Raw genomic sequence first — 21,663 nt, forward strand, 5'->3', positions numbered from 1 at the left:
TGCAGGGTGTTCAAATACTTATTTTCCTCACTCTAAGATGTATTACCTATAAAAAAGTTCTTGCCACTTAATTAAATTTGTCTTAAGTGATTGTGTTTTATCTTGCATGTATAATAGATATTTTTGATTTGAAATTAGACAACCATACTTGTAAGATTTTGCATTTTACAAACTATATGCCTAAAAACATTGTCAAAACAAATGAAACTGATTCAGGCTTAGATCTGCATCCAGCTATCTGACTGTCCTCTCGTGCAAGACTTATTGAATGGAAAAATTAATGATTCATTTACTGCTATAGGTTATGCTACATGAAATTATTAGATAAAAGGTTAAATGGTTTTTTTTTTTGGTCTGAGCACTTGAAGCACACATCTTATATGTATATTGTAATATTTTGTAGCTGCCATCTATGACATTTTGGCCCTGTGATGTACTTTTCTGGGCATGATCCATCATGCAGGTTCCTCAGTGTTTGCGCCTCCAACAACTGGAGAAGGCCAAGGGGGTGCTGACATTTCACCTGGCTGCAGCATATTGATAACTATGTACTTCTGAGGAGTGAGCATGGACCAACTGGTTGTCTGGTTGCCTCAGTGCTTGCTCTCCTGGACGTGCTGTGGTTCTGTGGTGTGATGGTTGCGGCAGTGGCACATGCTCCCAGATGCATAATGTGGATGACAGATACAGTCAGCACCAGCAACCTTATTCAAGCTGTGAATCAACTGGGTCATTGCAGAAAGGGTTAAGTCTGACGTCTGTCCCAGTGACCTCAGCTCAGAGTTCAGACCAGAATAACAGAGTTTCTCTAATGTTGACCCCACCAACCTGGACCCGCCATGATGCTTCTAATCATGGAACTGATGCATTTCTCCTTTGAACATGAGGTTCATGGGAGAGTATGTGTGGGGAGAGGCAGCAATGATGCTTTTGCAGACTTTTCCCCAGTCCTATGTGTCCATTCGTAAATGCTATGTTGCTTCATTTGCATGAAGTTATCAACACAATAAATTGACTAGGCTTGTCTATGTTCATATTAGTGTTGGGATTGCTGCTCTTTTCTGTGTCATGGGACTTTCTACCCAAGAATACTAGCGTAGAAAGACATTTACTCTAGGGAGCGAATGAAAATATGTTCGTTTGGGTTAAAGGCATCAAAGACAAAAGGTCAACATATGGGAGATTTGCACTTGAGGCTACGGAGTCTCATATGTCTTGGCTGGTCATATATAATGTATCTGTTATATATAGAAGCATGTGGACAGTGACACAATTTTTCTAATTTTGCCTCTGTACGCAATTCAGTCCACTCAGCTGTAGTAAATTTTGTACTGACCTCGGCTGGGGATGTAACCTCCGTCAGACTAGTGTCCCATCGAGGGAGAGTTGTAGACTTTCATCCACTCAATGCTATGGAATCCAGAGATAAGCACTGGCACCAACAGGCATCGGGGCCTATATAGGACTTACCTATGCACACTACCACAATGGACTTGAAATAATACAAGATTTGCTAGTAGTATAGATTTTTATTATAGATCCAAAGGGTTTAATAGAAATAATGCATTAACCTCTGAGGAATTCTAGGCATTTTTATGTTGTTCCTCCATTTTCAGAGTGCAAAAGTAACTGGACAAGCAGTTTCTTGGCCAGATGTGGCCTGTTCCCTCGTTATTCCATGGCATATTAAGCAGATAAAAGGTCTGATGCTAAATTAGCTTTAGGTTTTTGTTCGAGGGAGCTCTTGATATGAGGGCCAAAGAGGTGTTGATGCAAGTGAACAGGGCCCTAATGAAAACTGAAAAATGTACACCTGTCAGACCTCTCTGTAGAAACTAAATCAACTAAATCAGCTCAATCAACAATTTGGTACTTTCTTAAAAAGAATGAATGCTCTGGTGAGCGAAACAATCCCAAAAGGCTTGGATGCACAACACAACACAACTAAATTGTATGATCGCAAAATTCCTTCCTTGTGAAGGAAAAGCAGCCCTTCACAACATCAAGCCAACTGGAAAACAATCTGGAGGAGATCGGTGTTTCATTATCAAACTGTGATCAACAGATGCCTTGATGAATGTAAATAGAGAGCATTTAGGAGAAGGAGTGAACACTCGAGAACAGCAAGGCCAGACTTTGCCAGAAAACAGTTTAAAACAGTTGTCATTTCTAGAATTTTTTTTTTTTTTTGGACACATAATGAAGATTAACATACCAGAATGATGGGAGGAGAGGATTATGGTGAAGAAAAAGAATGGCTCATGATCTAAAGTATACCACATCATCTGTCAAACTTGGTGGAGGTGGTGTTAAGGCATGGCCATGTGTGGCTACCAATGGAACTGGAGGTTCTTAAATGTGAAGGGCTATACTGTCTGCTCAGATTCAGCCAAATGCTGCTAAACCGATAGGTTGGAACCTCACAGTGAAGCTGGATAATGACACAAGACATACCGCCCAAACATCCGAAGAACTTCTCAAAGGAAAGAATTGGAATATTCTTCAATGGTCAAGTCTGTCACCTGACTTCACCCCAAAAGCAACTTTTGACTTCTTGAAGAAAAAACGGCAAAGCATTTCCATCAAAGTATGAACAATAATCTTTATAATTATAGCTGTTAGTTCGTACAATTACTTTCACCCCTGAAAATGACAAAAATTAACATTGTCTAAATACTTATGGACCTGACTGTATATGCAGTTGGGCATGAGTTGCTCTGTGTGCATCTACGTTTTAGTATCTGCATATATATGTGTGCGTGCATGTGTCACTGTATGTGTGAACATTCCAGCTCAAAGTTCAACAGATCCGTTTGGTGCCTATTACTAATCCTTTCCAAGAAAGGCTGTTGCTAGGCAGACAAATTCCCCAGCAGGCTTATAATTGGACTAATGACAAACTCACTTATAACTATAGTTTATACATACAAGGATATTCATTAACAGTGAAGTCAGGACTTGTGTATAGATAATGTTAGTTCTTAGTAGCGAGATTCAGCACTTTACTGGATGTATATTTTGGGTTGCATTTCTAAAACTTAAAAAAAGTACAATGTCTTTCATTTGCCATATTCTCAATAAAGGCTTTTGATTTCCAAAAGTAAAATTCAATGTGTGTGTAACTAGACTTTGGATGTTTGCTCAGTGTTTGTGGTGTATTGTCATTCATTTTTACGACAACTGTATCGCCTTGTAAATTCAAAACAGGGAGGCTGAGAAGAGCCGAGGACTGTATCAGCTGTAATTTACATTCACTGAGCTTAACTCATTAGTATTTCCTGTACTCACAGATTGTAACATGATCTGCAGAGCTGTACTATCGTTGTATATATAAGCTGTAGTTCTGCTAACCGGCTGAAGGCACTGTCTGTAATAAGGTCGCTTACCAGAATGATGAGCTCATTTAATTTAGTTGAAATGCAGATCTTGCTGCCACGCATGATGACAGAATATATGTGGCAGCATAAACCCAGTCGGTTTGTCCTTGTCACTGCATCCTTACATAACAGCAATCATTATTTTACATTGGACATTTAAATTTTATTGTTGGAAAAATAGTTACACTGGTTTATTAATTCATTACGAACATAAGAAGGATGTGGAATCCAGTTAATATTTTCTGTGTTCACTTCATAACTCAGTTGCATACTTCTCTTAAATTGATGTGAATTACATTTAAATGTAGAATAGAAATGGTTTTAATTTTGTTTTTGGTTGACCAAACTGAAAAGTATTTTTACCTTTCTTTGATGTGCACTTATGGATGTACTAGTGTATATACTTTGTATTTTTTTAAGAAATCAGTTTGTCCATGTATCATGGGTTGCCTGCTGTTCAGAGTTTGAGGACAGGTTTGTTTATTTATGTGTGCCCATGTGTGAGGACAGCTGCTTTGTGTCCATCAAAATAGCAGCACATTCTTGGCTGTGGAAGCCTACAACATAGCTAAAGCTCGAGCTAAACTGTTACTGTCAGCTCCCCTTCTAGATGCTGGAGAAGACGAGAAAGAAATTACCAAAAGGTAGAGTCATGCAAATATATATATATATATATATATATATATATATATATATATATATATATATATATATATATATATATATTATGCATTATATTCTTATTATGCATTATATTCTATTAAATATAATGCTCAATGGGTGACATGTCCGGTGAGTATGCTGGCCATGCAAGAACTGGGACATTTTCAGCTTCCAAGAATTGTGTGCAGATCCTTGCAACATGGGGCCGTGCATTATCCTGCTGCAACATGAGGTGATGTTCTTGGATGTATGGCACAACAATGGGCCTCAGGATCTCGTCACGGTATCTCTGTGCATTCAAAATGCCATCAATAAAATGCACCTGTGTTCTTCGTCCATAACAGACGCCTGCCCATACCATAACCCCACCGCCACCATGGGCCACTCGATCCACAACATTGACATCAGAAAACCGCTCACCCACACGACGCCACACACGCTGTCTGCCATCTGCCCTGGACAGTGTGAACCGGGATTCATCCGTGAAGAGAACACCTCTCCAACGTGCCAAACGCCAGCGAATGTGAGCATTTGCCCACTCAAGTCGGTTACGACGACGAACTGGAGTCAGGTCGAGACCCTGATGAGGACGACGAGCATGCAGATGACCTTCCCTGAGACTGTTTCTGACAGTTTGTGCAGAAATTCTTTGGTTATGCAAACCGATTGTTTCAGCAGCTGTCCGAGTGGCTGGTCTCAGACGATCTTGGAGGTGAACATGCTGGATGTGGAGGTCCTGGGCTGGTTTGGTTACACGTGGTCTGCGGTTGTGAGGCTGGTTGGATGTACTGCCAAATTCTCTGAAACGCCTTTGGAGATGGCTTATGGTAGAGAAATGAACATTCAATACACGAGCAACAGCTCTGGTTGACATTCCTGCTGTCAGCATGCCAATTGCATGCTCCCTCAAATCTTGTGACATCTGTGGCATTGTGCTGTGAGATAAAACTGCACCTTTCAGAGTGGCCTTTTATTGTGGGCAGTCTAAGGCACACCTGTGCACTAATCATGGTGTCTAATCAGCATCTTGATATGGCACACCTGTGAGGTGGGATGGATTATCTCAGCAAAGGAGAAGTGCTCACTATCACAGATTTAGACTGGTTTGTGAACAATATTTGATGGAAATGGTGATCTTGTGTATGTGGAAAAAGTTTTAGATCTGTGAGTTCATCTCATACAAAATGGGAGCAAAACAAAAAGTGTTGCGTTTATATTTTTGTTGAGTGTAATTAGCAATAGTAGCTAATATCTGTAGTTTCTCCAAAAATTATAGTTCAATCAACATTCCGTTTTCGCAGCGTTCATCCTTGACCCAAAATACATAAGCATACCAAACGGCAAATGTCAGCTCTCCCCAGCCCAGTTTGACTGTGTCCGTGACTGAAGTTATACACATGCACAGAGGGCTTTTTGTCTTCATTGTCCATATTCCCCCGCAAGCAGGTGTTTCTTTTTTTACACATGCATAAATGGAGACGCTGGTGGAAGACATCAAACACACTACAGTTTTCATTCATGATAACGGCAACATGACACTTAACTAAACTGACTAAACCAGTTGAAAGACAAACACAATCAATCAATAACACTAACAACACTTTTAAACTAACATGAACCACAATAACCACATTTAAAACCCCGAACTCCTGTGGTCCATTGCAGCACAAGAGCCATTATTTACTGATTAGCTAAAATCGCGACTTTTTCAGAAAATATTTGTCCTGTCAATTTTCTGTTTTCGCAGTATTCATCCTTGACCCAAAATACATGAGCATACCAAAGAACAAATGTCAGCTCTCCCCAGTTTCTCTGTGATCGAAGCCGCACACACGCACGCACACACACAGATACCACTTATCCTATAACTATAACTATATCCTACAACTATTGATGTAAAATAATATGGAATATGTCTGAGCTTGAGAAATCCCCTTTCCTAGTTACTGGTCTAAGTGTTTTTTGTACATCAAGTTTAGTATTGTCTGATGAATTGGAACTATTACTCTCAGTGCATTGAAATGTTTGACAGTAGCTTATTTTAATCTCGTATTTGAGTTAAAATTATTATACATCTACTTATATTGTGCTTTCAGACACAATTTAAAGTCCTTGCAACCATTTAGATTACAAATCAAGGTGTTTTTGTTTGTTTTTCTGTGATAGGTCTTCTGTAATTATTTTCCTGCAGCAGGGAGCATCTCTGTTTGTATGTGAGCGACTGCTTGGTGTTTTTCTCTCTCTTTTTCAATGTGCAGGCTGGTATGTCTTCATTCCCTCGGGGTTGTCCAGATCTGACAACACTTCAGTCTACACCCCGTGCAGGAAATCCATCCCATCCGATACGACTACTTCACTGTGCACTCTGTGTGTGTGTGTGTGTGTGTGTGTGTGTGTGTGTGTGTGTGTGTGTGTGTGTGTGTGTGTGTGTGTGTGTGTGTGTGTGTGTGTGTGTGTGTGTGTGTGTGTGTGTGTGTGTGTGTGTGTATGTATACCAGTGCCAGCCTGTGCACACTGCACAATGCATATTATTCTGTGTTTGAGTGAACATAAAATGACATGGACTTCCTATGTGAATTTGCCTATTAAGGTGTGTGTGCAGAACCTGCTGCGTCCTGAAAGCGCTGCAGTCTTCTTCCTCCAGCATTCAATAAAGCTGTGACATTAACTGCACCCCATCAGGATTTTCACATTATACTTGTATTGTATTCACAGCCTCCTCTGTGTGCCGCATTGATTTTTGTCCTATTCTGCAATTTCCATCCCTGCTGATGGCATTATTGCCCATTTCCGCTGCCACAAAATGTTACCTTAATAGGACTTTTTTTCTGAAATATGTGCTAGAAGAGGAGCTAATGTTCAGATTCACTCAAGGACAAAAAAAGAAAAAAATCTTAATTGTTTTTGGGCAACTGTTTATTTTTAAGTTAAATGTACTTTGTTCCAGGAAGTATAATCTGGTCAGGAGGTTCTTATTTAAGGTTAAGGTGCGTCTCTCTTTGTCAAAACTTGTCAGTAACATCTCTTTTTCCTTCTAAATCTCTATTATAGGTCCTGTATATACATCTTCTGTCTGTTTCACTCGGGGTGATCTGATCCGCCTCTGTCTGATGCACCTCGGTGGTAATTTGATTTTTAGAGTCATCGGTGTAGGGAAGGCTGAGTAATCTCCATTTTTACTGTTATATAAGATGAAAAGGATCACTTGTACCGTACTACACACACACACACACACACACATACATACACACACACACACACACATATATATATATATATATATATATATATATATATATATATATATATATATATATATATATATATATATATATATATATATATTGCACCAACACACAAAAATATCATAATTGAGAAAAAACAGTTGTTTTACAATGATGTTCTCCTTTTTTGATGTGTAGTAACTTCAAGCAGCAACTTCTGGTGTGTGCGTGTGTGTGTGCCAAGTCCTGGTGGCAACTCCCAGCAGCAGTCTCTGCTAGGCGAGTAGGTGCCCGCTAGCTGCTGTGAGCTTGACCATCTGAGCATTTTATGAGAAATGTCTGAGGTAATATGGCTTGCCACAGCAAGCCATATTACCTCAGTTAATTGTAGTAATATACCATCTTAGATGTTGGTGCTCCAGTATTTCCGTTGAGTGAAATTTTAGTATTATTTAATTTGTGTGTTTGCATCATTTGCGCTAATTAGATGGTGTCAATAGCTTGTTGATGTTCCGATGGGGCCATCATTACTGGTGCAGTATGCCAGTTCTAGTTGTTAATGCTTGCACCAGAGCCACCTGTTCTGAAAAACACAGTTCAATCTGCAATCAAACACCCGAACCAAAGTTAGGCAGTTAGCCTTAACTTGGTTGTTCGCTATAAGGATGGGATGCGGTGTTCAGGCTTCATGCATTCCACCCAGGTTATGTTGATCTTTCGCACCCTTCACCTTCTTATCCATGTATCGCTTGGCCAGGAGTTATATTTTTACTTTTAATTTTATTGATTGTTCAGTCAGATTTAAAGTAGAAGTTATATTTAAAGAAATTTCACTGTTCAAATCAGGGCGGATTTTTGTTGGTGGTGTTCATTTGTTTTTTTTTAAATCAGTAAATGTAGAATGTTTCGAACATCAGTGAGTAATCCTGTTAAATAATTGTGGTTTCTGTTTTGGCAGAATTAATCATGGTTATGATTTTTCCCATATTAATTCAGCACTATATCAAAGTCAGCTTTATTTCCTTAGATCCAACTCTGGAGGTATGTTTCCTGTATTGGAGCTTAAACTGAAGTAACTGTTGCCATTTAGCACAGGAATGGGATGTCCAAGTTGTACGGGAATGTAGCCAAAACAGATTGGACCATGGCAGCTCTATAGCTTTTCTGTTAAATGGCAACACTTCTGGACTTTGGTCAGCTCAGCTGTACTCTGCTTATGTGTTATGGGTTGGCGCCAGTGTTGTAGGGATTTCATCGTATTTGCCATTATATTTTTCCTTTGTAATACGAGAAGAAAAATTGCATGATTATCTCATAGTAAGCTTGGCTGGGGTGAAACCTGCCCCAATCAAGTCTGACCTCCAGTCAGGTCCATAGTTTCATGGATTGACATGTGCATGATATGAGGATACAGTACAATTATATCCTACAATTATGGCATGGCTAACTTTGACTTGGCTAAAGCTCACTAGTAGATTAAAGTCAGGCACTTCAGTGTTAAATGATTGGAGGATGCATTTCTGAATATACCTCAGACTGTAGCATTCCAAATGTTTGTCTCACTATGTGACACGTTTGTCAATGGTTTCCTCAACAGGTTATCAGTAATGCACAGGATGGAGAGAAGGTCAACCTAATTCATCCGGCCAAAAAGCTTCTGCTTTCCTGCCCTGGATGTGTGCATCTTAGGAAGACTTGCTGGCCCCTGCACACTGCCATCCCTGACCCAACCACCCTCAGTTTGGACCCCCAGCTTAGTCCTTGGTGTTTACATCCATCTCATCCAATTAGGTTTGAGATTGTTTTTATTATTGTTGTTGTTATTTGATTTTTTTTTTTTTTTTCTGATTGTGGAAAACACAAGCAACCAGAAGTGGCACATTGAAATACTCCATCTGTGAAAGTGTCTATACTTCAGTCACACTTTCTTGTAGCCATTTAATGCTACATTCTTGTAGCCATTTAATCAAAATTTGTTGGATTTTGACCAAATTTGAACGGCACATCCCAAATCATCTGAGATGCATTTAAATTTGAGAATGATTGAGTTTCACAATGACACTCTAAGGACTGCCCTCACTTTGATAACCTTTACATACACCTTGTAGTACAGAGTATTGAAAATTTTGCACATCATAAATTCAGTAATTATCGGGGGGTCACCAAATTTGCACTCAACATCCCAAATTCAGTGTATCTTGGACATGTTCCAATTGATCATGATTGGGTTTCACCAAGACCATCAAGCACTGCCCACTTCATATTTAAGTGTGAAATGTTTGTAAGACCTTTTTTTAAAAAAAAATCTTTATTGGGGAAGCATTTGTGTTAAGTAAACAAATATTTTGAGGTAGTTGTTCCCTCAAAATTTGCACTACACAAACATAATAGGTTTTGCAGTGTGGGTTTACCTTTGCAGTGTTTGCAGTATGCACCTGGAAGCATACTGCTGTCTTGTCACATGTTGGGTAACACCAGAATTTTCAGAATTTAATTTTTAATGTTAATTTTGCAGAGCTATGGACTTAATAGTGCATGGTAAGCAGGTTTTTGTTGACAGTTTTGTGAAGTTAATCTGTTATCTCTTTTGTTGCTGCTTTAAATTCACACTTAGAGTTTTTTACACACTCGAAGAGCAAACACAGCTGATTAGATTGTGTGCTTTTATATACGTTTATATTGTTGTAAGTGATCTTGGCAGCATGGCAGTGCAAACAACACTCCCAAACAGAACGTTCCATGTTTGTGGCCATTTACATACATCCAGAGTTGTGTCAGAAAGGACATCAGCATGTGGATCTATAGCAGATGCACTGTGGCAGTCCTGAGCGAAATGGAAGCAGCCAAAAGATATCTGCATCTGTTTATCTATAGATAATTGTAAGTGATCTGTGCCAGTGAGAAAACTGTTGATAACTAAACAAATACTTAAATCCTGAGATTGTCCAGATGTGACATTAGATACTGAGTGCACTCAGTGGCAGTCTGGATTAAAATCAAATCAGTACAGTATATACTCCATTGAACTTCTCTCTACTGCGTATATTTCCAGGCTTTTTCGTGCTTGTGGCCAGAGGACATCTGTGTGTTTCCCTGCTGACAGGAGCACTACTAGATGCCACAGTTGCTCTTGGTTCACGCTGTGCTCTACCCTGCCTGTACTGCAAGTCCCCAGCAGCCATTGTGTGCTAAAAGGTACTTTTTTTTTTGCTTTGTTGGTTTTTAAAATGTGGGTATATGTGTTTTGTAAGACTGTGCAAAACACTTTATTTTTGTGAATTCTTTAAGCTGACAAAGTGGGTTCTATGTAAATACACTCATGAAATAGGTACAGGTCCATAAGGCTACAGAAACACACAAAAGGTATTGGTGGGAAATGTGTATCTTGTGTGTGCACATAATACTACAGTGTATAATTGTCCAGTATTAGGGGTCTCCAATTGGTTTGAAATGCTGTTGCCATTTTGACAGGAAGCAGAAAGTTTGACCACATTACACCCATTTTGGCATCTCTTCACTGGCTTCCTGTCCCTGTGAGATCAGATTTTAAAGTTCTGCTTTTAACCTATTAAAATTATTCATGGACTGGCACCTCCCGACTTAGCTGACCTAATTAAACCCTACATACCGGCCCGGGCTCTGCATTCTCAGGGTGCAGGACTACTTTGTGTCCATAGGGTGAATAAAATGTCTACAGGTCACAGAGCTTTCTCTTATCATACCCCTGTTCTGTGGAATGATCTCCCTGCATCAATAAAACAGTCAGTTTCTGTCTGTTCTTTCAAGTCCAGACTTAAGACGCACTTATTTTCCCTTTTGTATGGCTAGCATACTGGCATAGTATGTTACTATGCTTTTTACCCTTTTAAATTCATTTTATTAGCAAACAGAGAGGGCTGCTCTCACCCCTTTGAGTCTGGTCTGCTTAATGTTTCTTCCTCAAATCATCAGAGGGAGTCCCTTATCACTGTCGCCTGTGTGCTTGCTCTGGGGGTTGGTAAGGTTAGACCTTACTTGTGTGAAGTGCCTTGAAGCAACTTTGTTGTGATTTGGGGCTATGTAAATGAAATAAATTAAATTAAATTTACAATATTTTGAGATGCATTAACTTCATTATTACTATTTGACACAGTGGTTGATATAAGATTCACATTGACGCTTTAGCCATTTTGGTTACAAAGATATCCTGGAAATACATTTCCTAGCTACAGTATATTTTTCGGAACCTTGCCATGTGACTAATCTGCTCCAAGAGTTAATCATCTGGTGATGATTAATAAAGATACTCTCATTTTTAGCAGTTGTACACAGAAACTCTTTAGCAGTTCAGTTCTCTGTGCCCACCTGGGAATATTGTTCGTGACTGAGGCTGGCTTCCTATGGCCAATTATTGGTGACAGTTTGTGCCCAGATTCCAAACATGAGAAAATCAGGCCACAATCGCAGTCAAAATATTATTGTATACTGATGACAGCTAGTTAGTGGTGACTATACCTCAATACCAAAGCGGACCATGGCACAAGTGCTTGTGGGCATGCACACAAAGCTGCTCCACACAACCTGTGCACTTAACCTCTGCTGTGGTTATTACCATGCTTTTCCACAAAGTTAAAATAACATCTCAAAACTATCTTCTTTTGAAGAGCACATCATGCTTTTCTTGGGACTTATGATACAGAGGAGCATAGGAACCTATCACTGCATGTTCAACCTGTAGGTTCCCCATCACCTACTTTTGCTACATGTATGAAATCTATGCTTTTGCCAGAGCCATGAGCGGAGTGGTGCAGATCATTGACTGTGCACCTAATGAAGCTGTGTGCCTCACTGAACCATGTGCCTCACAGATTCATGCACTCACAGAGCCACGCCCCTCACAGAGCCATGGCCCTCTTGGAGATGTATGCCCCACTCCCCCACACACGGCCATTGCAAACTGAGCATTCTTAATTGCGCCGTTCTTGTCAGTTTACACCTGCTCCAATGAAAGCACTCATCACTCACTCCAAAGCAGAAAACATTCTGCATTGTGTTTTAATTTTAGTCTTTAATTGTAGCCTGACATCAAAATAACTGAGCAGCCAAATCCACATTAAAGCAGGACTAATTTATTTCACGATGCACAAATGAAACAGAAACCGAACCCATTCATAAAATTGTAAAAAAAAAAAAAAAAACACATGTATTACTCCATCTGCACAAATTTCATCTGATCATTCATGGTTTGTGGATCATGATCTGTCTCAGTGTTACAAATTTTTTAAACATGTTTAAGTCTTTCCTGATTATTCACATTGTTATACAACCCTACTGTTGCCAGAGATTACACCTGTTTTCAGGCCCTAATTGGGTATCCTTTTTTGTGGCAAAAATATACACAATTGGGTGTCAAATATCAGCAACAGGAGGCTGGTTTCATAACTCGGAGAGTTATACAAACCTGAAAACAGTCCATTTGTTCACAACATTGATTCTGCATGCATTCCAAATAAACAGTTGGTCATATGTAAGAATCAGAAGGTAAGTTGGATCCTCAGGGATGTTTAGGCTTGACGCAAGAGTCCTATTGTTTTGGGGGATATTTTTTTTCCAGACAAGAAAAATGTTTTTTTTTCTATTCCCCTGTGGTATACTGCTGGACTCTTATTTTCATCTCTGTTCTTTTCCCACATGGCTTCTTACTCACAGTGGGCTTTGGGTCGATAGGAGGATGTGTGTTGTTGTTCCCACCGGTTGTATTTCCTTCTTTGTTTTTCATTTTTGCTTCTCCTCTTTTTTCCAGCCTCATACCCACGCTTCTTTCCATTCTCCATCTCCATTCAGAGCCTCCGGATATCATGCAGCTAAAACAGAAACACACATTTATGTAGTCATGGATTAACAGTTTTACATCAGGTGTCTTCATCACCTTATAGGGGTGGATGTAGCTTCAGGTAAAGGGAGGTTGTGACTTAATTCCTATGGGGGGGGGTGTCCAGGAGCATGCCACCCCCCCTTTCCCCCTAGAAAATTAAAAAAAATCTAGAGCTGCTTTCCTGCATTCTAAGACAATCTGTGAAGCCAAACATTGACTCTCATTTTTTTTATTCCCTGCTGGCCGAAGGCTGGAAGGGGGATTATGCCGTGGCACTTTCCATCTGTCTGTCTGTCCGTCCATCTGTCCCATAAAGGGTATTTATTTATTTAACCAGGTTAGTCCCATTGAGATTGAGATCTCTTTAACAAGGGACAACTGGACATTTTTTAAAGTTTCCAATTCACCTAACCTCCATGTGTTTAGAAGTGGGAGGAAGCCGGAGCACCAGGAGGAGACCCACGCAAACACGGGGAGAACATGCAAACTCCACACAGAAAGGCCATAGGTGGGAATCGATCCCATGACCTTCTTGCTGTGAGGCAGCAGTGCTAACCACTAATCCACTGTGTTGCCGGGTATACGTGTTCTGAAATCATCTCCTCTCACACCTTTAGGAGGAATTTCATGAAACTTTGTACAAGTCCTTGTTATAGGTTGACAATACACATATTATCATATTGTCTGAGTCAGGCCCATTTTACCAGAGTTATGGCCCTTGAATAACAAGTTTCATGAGTTGGGTGTCTGCATTCTGAAATCAGCTCCCTTCACATTTTTAGGAGGAATGTCGTGAATCTTGGTACACGTCCTTGTTATAGATTGACAATACACATATTGTAATATTGTACAAGATTAACACATTTTGGCAGAGTAGAGAAGCTTGAATCTTCGACTGGACTGGGTTACTTGACGCGAGGACGTTTCGCTTCAAATCGCAGAAGCTTCCTCAGCTAAAATTCTTGCTCTGGTGTTCTGACTTCTGTCTTGACTCTTGTAGAGAAGAATAATCAAGAAGTCACAAAAGCTGGAGTTTTAAACCTAACCATACCCCTCCTACCGAGAGGCAGACTGCTGTAGGCTGGTGACTAAAACAATAGCTTTAATTAGCACCTATTGTGCTCTAGTTAACACCCTCCTAATGACAGGGCAGCTGTCCCTCTCCTGATGGCTCCCTTGACGATGCTGCTGATGACATGAATGACTCATTACCATGAACAAAAGACTGAAACTGCTTTGACCTGAGTACCCCATTGTAAACAGGGGATAAAGCGTGTCTCAGACCCCCTCCCCGGTTAAGGCTAGGTTTCAGACGTTTCACAAAGAATGCCTCCTTGACCCCACTCTCAAACCATTTCTTCTCTCTAGCTAATATTTTAACTTCCTTGTCCTCAAACGTGTGGTTAGTGTCTTTAAGGTGGAGATGAACTGCAGACTGAGGTCCACTGGCGCCCTCTCTGCGGTGCTGGTATAGCCTTTTGTGTAAAGGTTGCTTAGTCTCACCTATGTAGTGTTCGTTACAGTTTTCCTGACATCTGATAGAATACACTACATTGCTCTGTTTGTAACTAGGGATCCTGTCCTTAGGGTGAACTAATTTCTGTCTCAAGGTGTTAACCGGTTTAAAGTAAACTGGGATTTTGTGCTGTCTGAAGATCCTCTGTAGTTTTTCCCCTACTCCTGCTAAATAAGGGAGAGACACTCCTCTTCTTCTTGTCTCCGTCTCCTGTCTATCTGGTCTCTTTGTTCTCGGGGACTTCTGCACTTTGTCCAGGGACCATCGTGGGTACCCACATACTGTAAGGGCTTTCCGGACAAGTTGTTGCTCTTTAGCCCTTCCCTCTGCAGTTGTGGGCACCTGTAGGGCTCTGTGTTGAAGCGTCCTGATCACCCCGAGCTTGTGTTCAAGGGGGTGGTTTGAGCCAAAGAGCAGATATTGGTCAGTGTGAGTTGGTTTTCTGTAAACCCCTGTCTGGAGCTGCCTGTTCTCTCCAATCGTAACATCACAGTCCAAGAAGGCTAAATGGTTGTTTCTGGCATCCTCACGTGTGAACTTGATATTGGCGTCCACCGAGTTGATGTGTTCTGTAAAGTCCTCAACTTCCTGTTGCTTGATTTTAACCCATGTGTCATCAACATATCTGAACCAGTGACTGAGAGAGATGCCCGTGAAAGACGTCAAGGCTGTCTTCTCCACTCGCTCCATGTACAGATTAGCCACAATGGGGGATACTGGAGACCCCATTGCACAGCCATGAATCTGCCTGTACTAATTCCCCCTAAACAGGAAATACGTGGTGTTAAGACAGATCTCCAAGAGCTGGCAGATGTGGTCTGGTGTGAGTTTGGTCCTTTCAAGTAGAGACACATCCTCCAGCAGTCTCTGCCTCACAGCTGAGACAGCCTGAGCGGTGGGGATGCAGGTGAACAACGAAATCACATCAAAAGACACAATTGTTTCATCTGCCTCCAGCTGCAGGTCCTTGATCTTGTTCACAAAATCTTGTATGTTCTCCACATGGTGTTCTGAGTTACCCACTAGAGGAGCCAAAATCCACTTGAGGTGCTTGGCCACATTGTACGTGATGGAATCTGTGCTACATACAGTAGGCCTGAGTGGCACGTCCTGTTTGTGGATTTTGGGCAGTCCATAGATGCACGGAGTGGCGTCCCCAGGGTACAGTCTGTAGTATGTCTGCCTGTCGATGAGTCCCTCTTTCTCCAGGTTTTGAGGTATCTAATGATTTTCTTCTTAACGCCGCTCGTACGAACGTCTGAAGAGAGACCATGGACTCTATGGACTGCCCAAAATCCACAAACACGACGTGCCACTCAGACCTATTGTATGTAGCACAGATTCCATCATGTACAGTGCTGTGGTCTCAGAGCACTCTTGTTTTTTTTTATATTGGAAATCTTCTAATTCTGCATTAATCAATCAACCTTTGTTAATGCAAGACCTTTCCCATATATTACCACACTTTTAGTCAGCAGCTCGGGGTGTTGTGGTCCTCCCTCAGCAAGTTGTGGTCCTCCCTTGAAATGCAAGATGAATAGAAGGGAGCTTTACCCAACATTTGACAAGACAGCATTTGCATCCACTTCATTGGTTTGCAACAAAGTTTATCATGCCTTTGGCAGTTTTTGTGGATGGTGAACTGTGGGGCTGCTGTCAGTACCCTCAAACTGATAGTGGATTGATAATTACTTGTTTACTTTTATATTATCAGCTGTACATGTATTTCTGTAGTACTGATGCAGGCGCCCAAAGCGCTTTTTAATGATGACCCACTCACACACACACCAATGTCATCATGTTGCCATGTAAGGCCTCCAACTGCTCAGTGATTAAGGTCCTTGCTAATATGAAAGATGCCTTAGTGAGTTTCCTGTCTGATTAGAGAATTTAACCACTTCTGCAACCTCTAAGCCACCACTTCCCCAAGGTTGCACCTCTTTCTTTGCCATGCCTCTTGCATCAATTAATCTTTTGATCTCTAAATTGGGCATTGAAGTCACTGGCTTGGACAGTAAACAAATGAAGAACGTGACCTTGATTTAGAAGCACACTATACTTTAGGAGCCATGTATACACACAAAAACAATCATGTCCTTTTCATTGCACTTAATATACCACAGGCCACACTGTCATTAGGAGGTAAACATTCAAAGTTATTTCTTAGTTGTGACAAGACAAATGAAGACATAAGACAGACTCATTTTCTGTCTCTTACGCTCTGTGTGGCCACATGACTTCATTATTGAACCAGCCGGTGCTGGGGTTGTGTTTGTTAGCTGGTAACTCTCTTTCCAGCTTATCTACAATGATGTTATGTGTGATTCAAACTTAAGCTGTTCCTCATATTAATTTCCCATGGCTGTGGTCCAGGGGACAGGCTGCCTCTGGCATGATCAAAAGGAAAACAAACATGTATACGCACATTCATTTTTGCATCTATTTTTCTGAAACTACAACCCCTGGCAAAAATTATGGAATCACCGGCCTCGGAGGATGTTCATTCAGTTGTTTAATTTTGTAGAAAAAAAGCAGATCACAGACATGACACAAAACTAAAGTAATTTCAAATGGCAACTTTCTGGCAATAAGAAACACTATAAGAAATCAAGAAAAAAAGATTGTGGCAGTCAGTAACGGTTACTTTTTTAGACCAAGCAGAGGAAAAAAAATATGGAATCACTCAATTCTGAGGAAAAAATTATGGAATCACCCTGTAAAATCACCCTGTAAATTTTCATCCCCAAAACTAACACCTCCATCAAATCAGATCTGCTCGTTAGTTTGCATCTAAAAAGGAGTGATCACACCTTGGAGAGCTGTTGCACCAAGTGGACTGACATGAATCATGGTTCCAACGCGAGAGATGTCAATTGAAACAAAGGAGAGGATTATCAAACTCTTAAAAGAGAGTAAATCATCACGCAATGTTGCAAAAGATGTTGGTTGTTCACAGTCAGCTGTGTCTAAACTCTGGACCAAATACAAACAACATGGGAAGGTTGTTAAAGCAAACATACTGGTAGACCAAGGAAGACATCAAAGCATCAAGACAGAAAACTTAAAGCAATATGCACAACAAAACAATGCACAACAAAACAAATGAGGAACGAATGGGAGGATACTGGAGTCAACGTCTGTGACCGAACTGTAAGAAACCGCCTAAAGGAAATGGGATTTACATACAGAAAAGCTAAACGAAAGCCATCATTAACACCTAAACAGAAAAAAACAAGGTTACAATGGGCTAAGGAAAAGCAATCGTGGACTGTGGATGACTGGATGAAAGTCATATTCAGTGATGAATCTCAAATCTGCATTGGGCAAGGTGATGATGCTGGAACTTTTGTTTGGTGCCGTTCCAATGAGATTTATAAAGATGACTGCCTGAAGAGAACATGTAAATTTCCACAGTCATTGATGATATGGGGCTGCATGTCAGGTAAAGGCACTGGGGAGATGGCTGTCATTACATCATCAATAAATGCACAAGTTTATGTTGATATTTTGGACAATTGAAAGGATGTTTGGGGATCATGAAATCATTTTTCAAGATGATAATTCATCTTGCCATAGAGCAAAAACTGTGAAAACATTCCTTGCAAAAAGACACATAGGGTCAATGTCATGGCATAGGGTCAATGTCAACGAGCAGATCTGATTTGATGGAGGTGTTAGTTTGGGGAATGAAAATTTACAGGGTGATTCCATAATTTTTTCGTCAGGATTGAGTGATTCCATATTTTGTTCCTCTGCTTGGTCTAAAAAAGTAACCGTTACTGACTGCCACAATATTTTTCTTGATTTCTTATAGTGTTTCTTAAAGCCAGACAGTTGCCATTTGAAATGACTTTAGTTTTGTGTCATGTCTGTGATCTGCTTTTTTTCTACAAAATTAAACAACTGAAGGAACATCCTCCGAGGCTGGTGATTCCATAATTTTTGCCAGGGGTTGTATGCTTTTGGCAAATAAGTCTGTAGATCAGTGGTTTTCAAACCACTGGGGGGGGGGCATCAGAACTCTTGGGGGGTACAAGGGATGGGTATCGAGAATTGATGGGTATTGAGAATTGTTAAGAAATGATTCGATCCACTGACATCAGTAGCCTTTTTGCTTAACGAGTCCCTTATCGGTTTTTCAGAGCAACCGTTGTTTTTGAGGGTGTTTTATCAGGAAAATGATAATTTATTTACATTGATTACAGACTCTGCAGTGGCTGTTCTTGAGCCTTGAACCAACCAAGCAGTGCTCCGACCCATCGCTTCGTTGGTTCATTGCTTCACTGCTTTTCAGAAGACAGCAAGTCCACTTCTTAACCCCTCTCAAAGCCAGAAATGTCAATCCTGAGTCACTTTATATGCGGATTAAAGTCACTAACAGGGGTCTCCTTGTTTTGTTGCTGCAAGAAAAGAGAATCGTTCTCCGTTCCGTTCGCACAGCTCCAAATGCTGCGCTACTCTTTGCCGCGAGTCAGTTAGAGTCCAGCCGGATGATAAGTTCAAAGCGAATCACCTCTTTCCAAAGTTGTAACATAGACAACAAACTACAACAGACTAAAAAGTTTTTTTTAAAGTTTTTATAAAGTTTTTTATAGTTATAGTTTTTATAAAAGTTTTTTTTTTCCTCCCAAAATGAGACATCCTGGGTTCTTCATCAATTACATTGATGTTGATTTGCAGCGCAGCCGGCTGAGCTCGGCTCAGAGATATGGAGTTACATTTATGCCATTAATGTCTGAAAGGAAATGTTTTTGACAAAAACTACAGAATTTGTTTATTTTTATTTATGTCCAGCGATAAAGGATCCAGTGACAAATTTCATATTTATTTACTTTAAGACTCAATAACATGTTATTGACATTGAAAACCTGTAAAGCCTACTTTTAGTACACAGATAATTCACAAGAGATATTGATAAGGGAATCGATAAGGAATCAGAGCAATAAGCGGAATTGATAATGGCATCGATATAGATAAAATCTTATCAATACCCATCCCTGAAGTTGAATTAATATTATTTATGTTAAAATGTAATAGTTATTACTGAAGACATTTAAAAACAGACAGAGATGTTTAAACGTTAAAAAAACAATGTTTAAAATATGACAAAAGGTAAAAAATTGAATAGAAAGTTCTTTAAAAATGTTTAAAATATTTGAAAAGGGTGTAAAATGTGTGAAAGAATAGAAAGTTCTTTAAAAACATGTTTAAAATGTTTACAAAGGCTGTAAAATGTGTAAATGCATAGACAGTTCCTTAAAAACACACAAATACTTTTAAATGTGTTTAAGATGTGTAAAAGAATAAAAAGAAACACAGGAAGATCTTGAAATTGTGTGTATGTGTGTCGGGGGGGGGGGGGGGCTCACTGTGAAATACTTCAAATATTTCACAGTTCCTCTGATCGCGCCTCTTCATCCTGGCGCCGCGCCGCTGTCGCGCCTTTTCCCACCGAGTCATACCTCATTGCAGGTGTCTTTTTCCGAGTGAAGAACACAGTTATGGGTAGTTGTTGGTGCTCTTTTTTCTTCTGGGCGAGAAGATTCTTATAAACAGACGCGTACTCTCCCTTCGCGGTGCTGCGACCGACCTGCTTGATGAGGACGCAGAACACAATGCGCTGTAAAAAAAAAAAAGCATGCAAAATTGGACTAAAAAAATCCGCGAAACTGCAAGGCCGCGAAAGTAGAATCGCGTTATAGCGAGGCTACCACTGTACTGTAATCACAAGATGGAATAACAGAGGTCACAAAATTGTCATTACATGTTGTTCCAAGTGACACTTTGAGGTTGTGCTTAGATGATCAAAATTAATTTACCAAAAACAAACACTTTGATAGACTCAAAAGCAAGTGCAAATGGCAGAAAGTTCAGCATGTTTACCGATGTATAAAAATAATGGTTGGGAGGAAAAAAAAAATCAGTCAGTGGATACAGGGTTACTACGTAAATAGCTTGGGGGAGGGGGGGTCAAAATCTAGTCAAAAGCATGGCGGGAGATATTCCTGGTCACAAAATTTGACTTCAAGTGGTCACAAAACTAGATAGAAATGCATAGAACAGTCTGGCAAAGAACTGGTGTAAACATCACTGAAGAAATACTGGGAGATGGAGATAATGAGATGATTGCTGACAAGTGTGCAGATGGTCTTCTGACACCCAGTCACCTAATACAGTATTTCTCAGTCTTTGTCCTCAGGACCCAACGTACTGCAAGTTTCCCATTTGTTCCTGATCTACTGAGACCAGATCAGCTCAGTTAGGTGTGGTCAGCCAATCAACAGCTGGCTGATCAATGGAACATGCCTGATATAGCTCATTATGTGTGTGTGGGAAAATGTGCATGGAAAATGTTCTGTACTTTGCTTCATGTGGACTAGGATTGGGAGCCACTGACCTAGAGAAGTTCTCAGTGTTGTGAAGAGGAATTGTAGAGTTGGTAGCTCAATTGGGACAAGGAGTTGGGCAACCAGTATATCGTCACCTTCCAAAAATAATGGCCTAAGTCAAGTTTTGGAAAATGACTTTGGCCATTATTTTAGGAAGGTGACGATATAGAACTGTGTTCAATTTCTGGCCATACTACTTGTTTACATTGCAATTCATCAGCATTGTCTCAGTCCATCCATCTGTACCGGCCAGCATTGGCTGAGGAACTCCCCCTGGCATCCTGTCAGCTCTCTACCAGGGATGAGCCCCAGTAACAACAGGCCTCAGGCCCGATATAGGACTACTTTTTGTACAGGTGTAGGGCATTAGGTCAGGCTGTTGTTGTGATGGTAAACTTGATACACATAAAGATAAATGCCTGTCTTGGAAAAGGGTCAAATGAGTAATGTGAAGGGGAAGGGGAAGGCCATGTGTGTACACAGAATTGGAAGGGGAGTGTTTTCTGCTTCCTGAGGTTTACCTTACTGAAAGGTGTGGTGTTTGCTACCGTATTCTGTTTGCACAGTCAACAGCAATACACGTGCTTTGGTCTTCATCTTCTTTTGCCTTCAGTTGTTTTAAATTAAAAAAAGCTGACCA

At 40.4% G+C, this 21,663-nt stretch overlaps 1 protein-coding gene across 1 annotated transcript in view; it reads left to right on the plus strand.

Moving 5' to 3' along the window:
- The window catches only part of plce1 (phospholipase C, epsilon 1), a 255,535-nt gene that overhangs the window by 142,160 nt on the left and 91,712 nt on the right, over positions 1-21,663 (plus strand). Inside the window, 4 exon segments of the mRNA XM_034193802.1 lie at positions 8,862-9,055; positions 10,317-10,353; positions 10,355-10,415; positions 10,418-10,459. Of these exon segments, the coding sequence (XP_034049693.1) occupies positions 8,862-9,055; positions 10,317-10,353; positions 10,355-10,415; positions 10,418-10,459 (334 nt within the window).

The sequence above is a fragment of the Thalassophryne amazonica genome, chromosome 18, assembly GCF_902500255.1.
Source record: "Thalassophryne amazonica chromosome 18, fThaAma1.1, whole genome shotgun sequence".
Classification (NCBI taxonomy): domain Eukaryota; kingdom Metazoa; phylum Chordata; class Actinopteri; order Batrachoidiformes; family Batrachoididae; genus Thalassophryne; species Thalassophryne amazonica.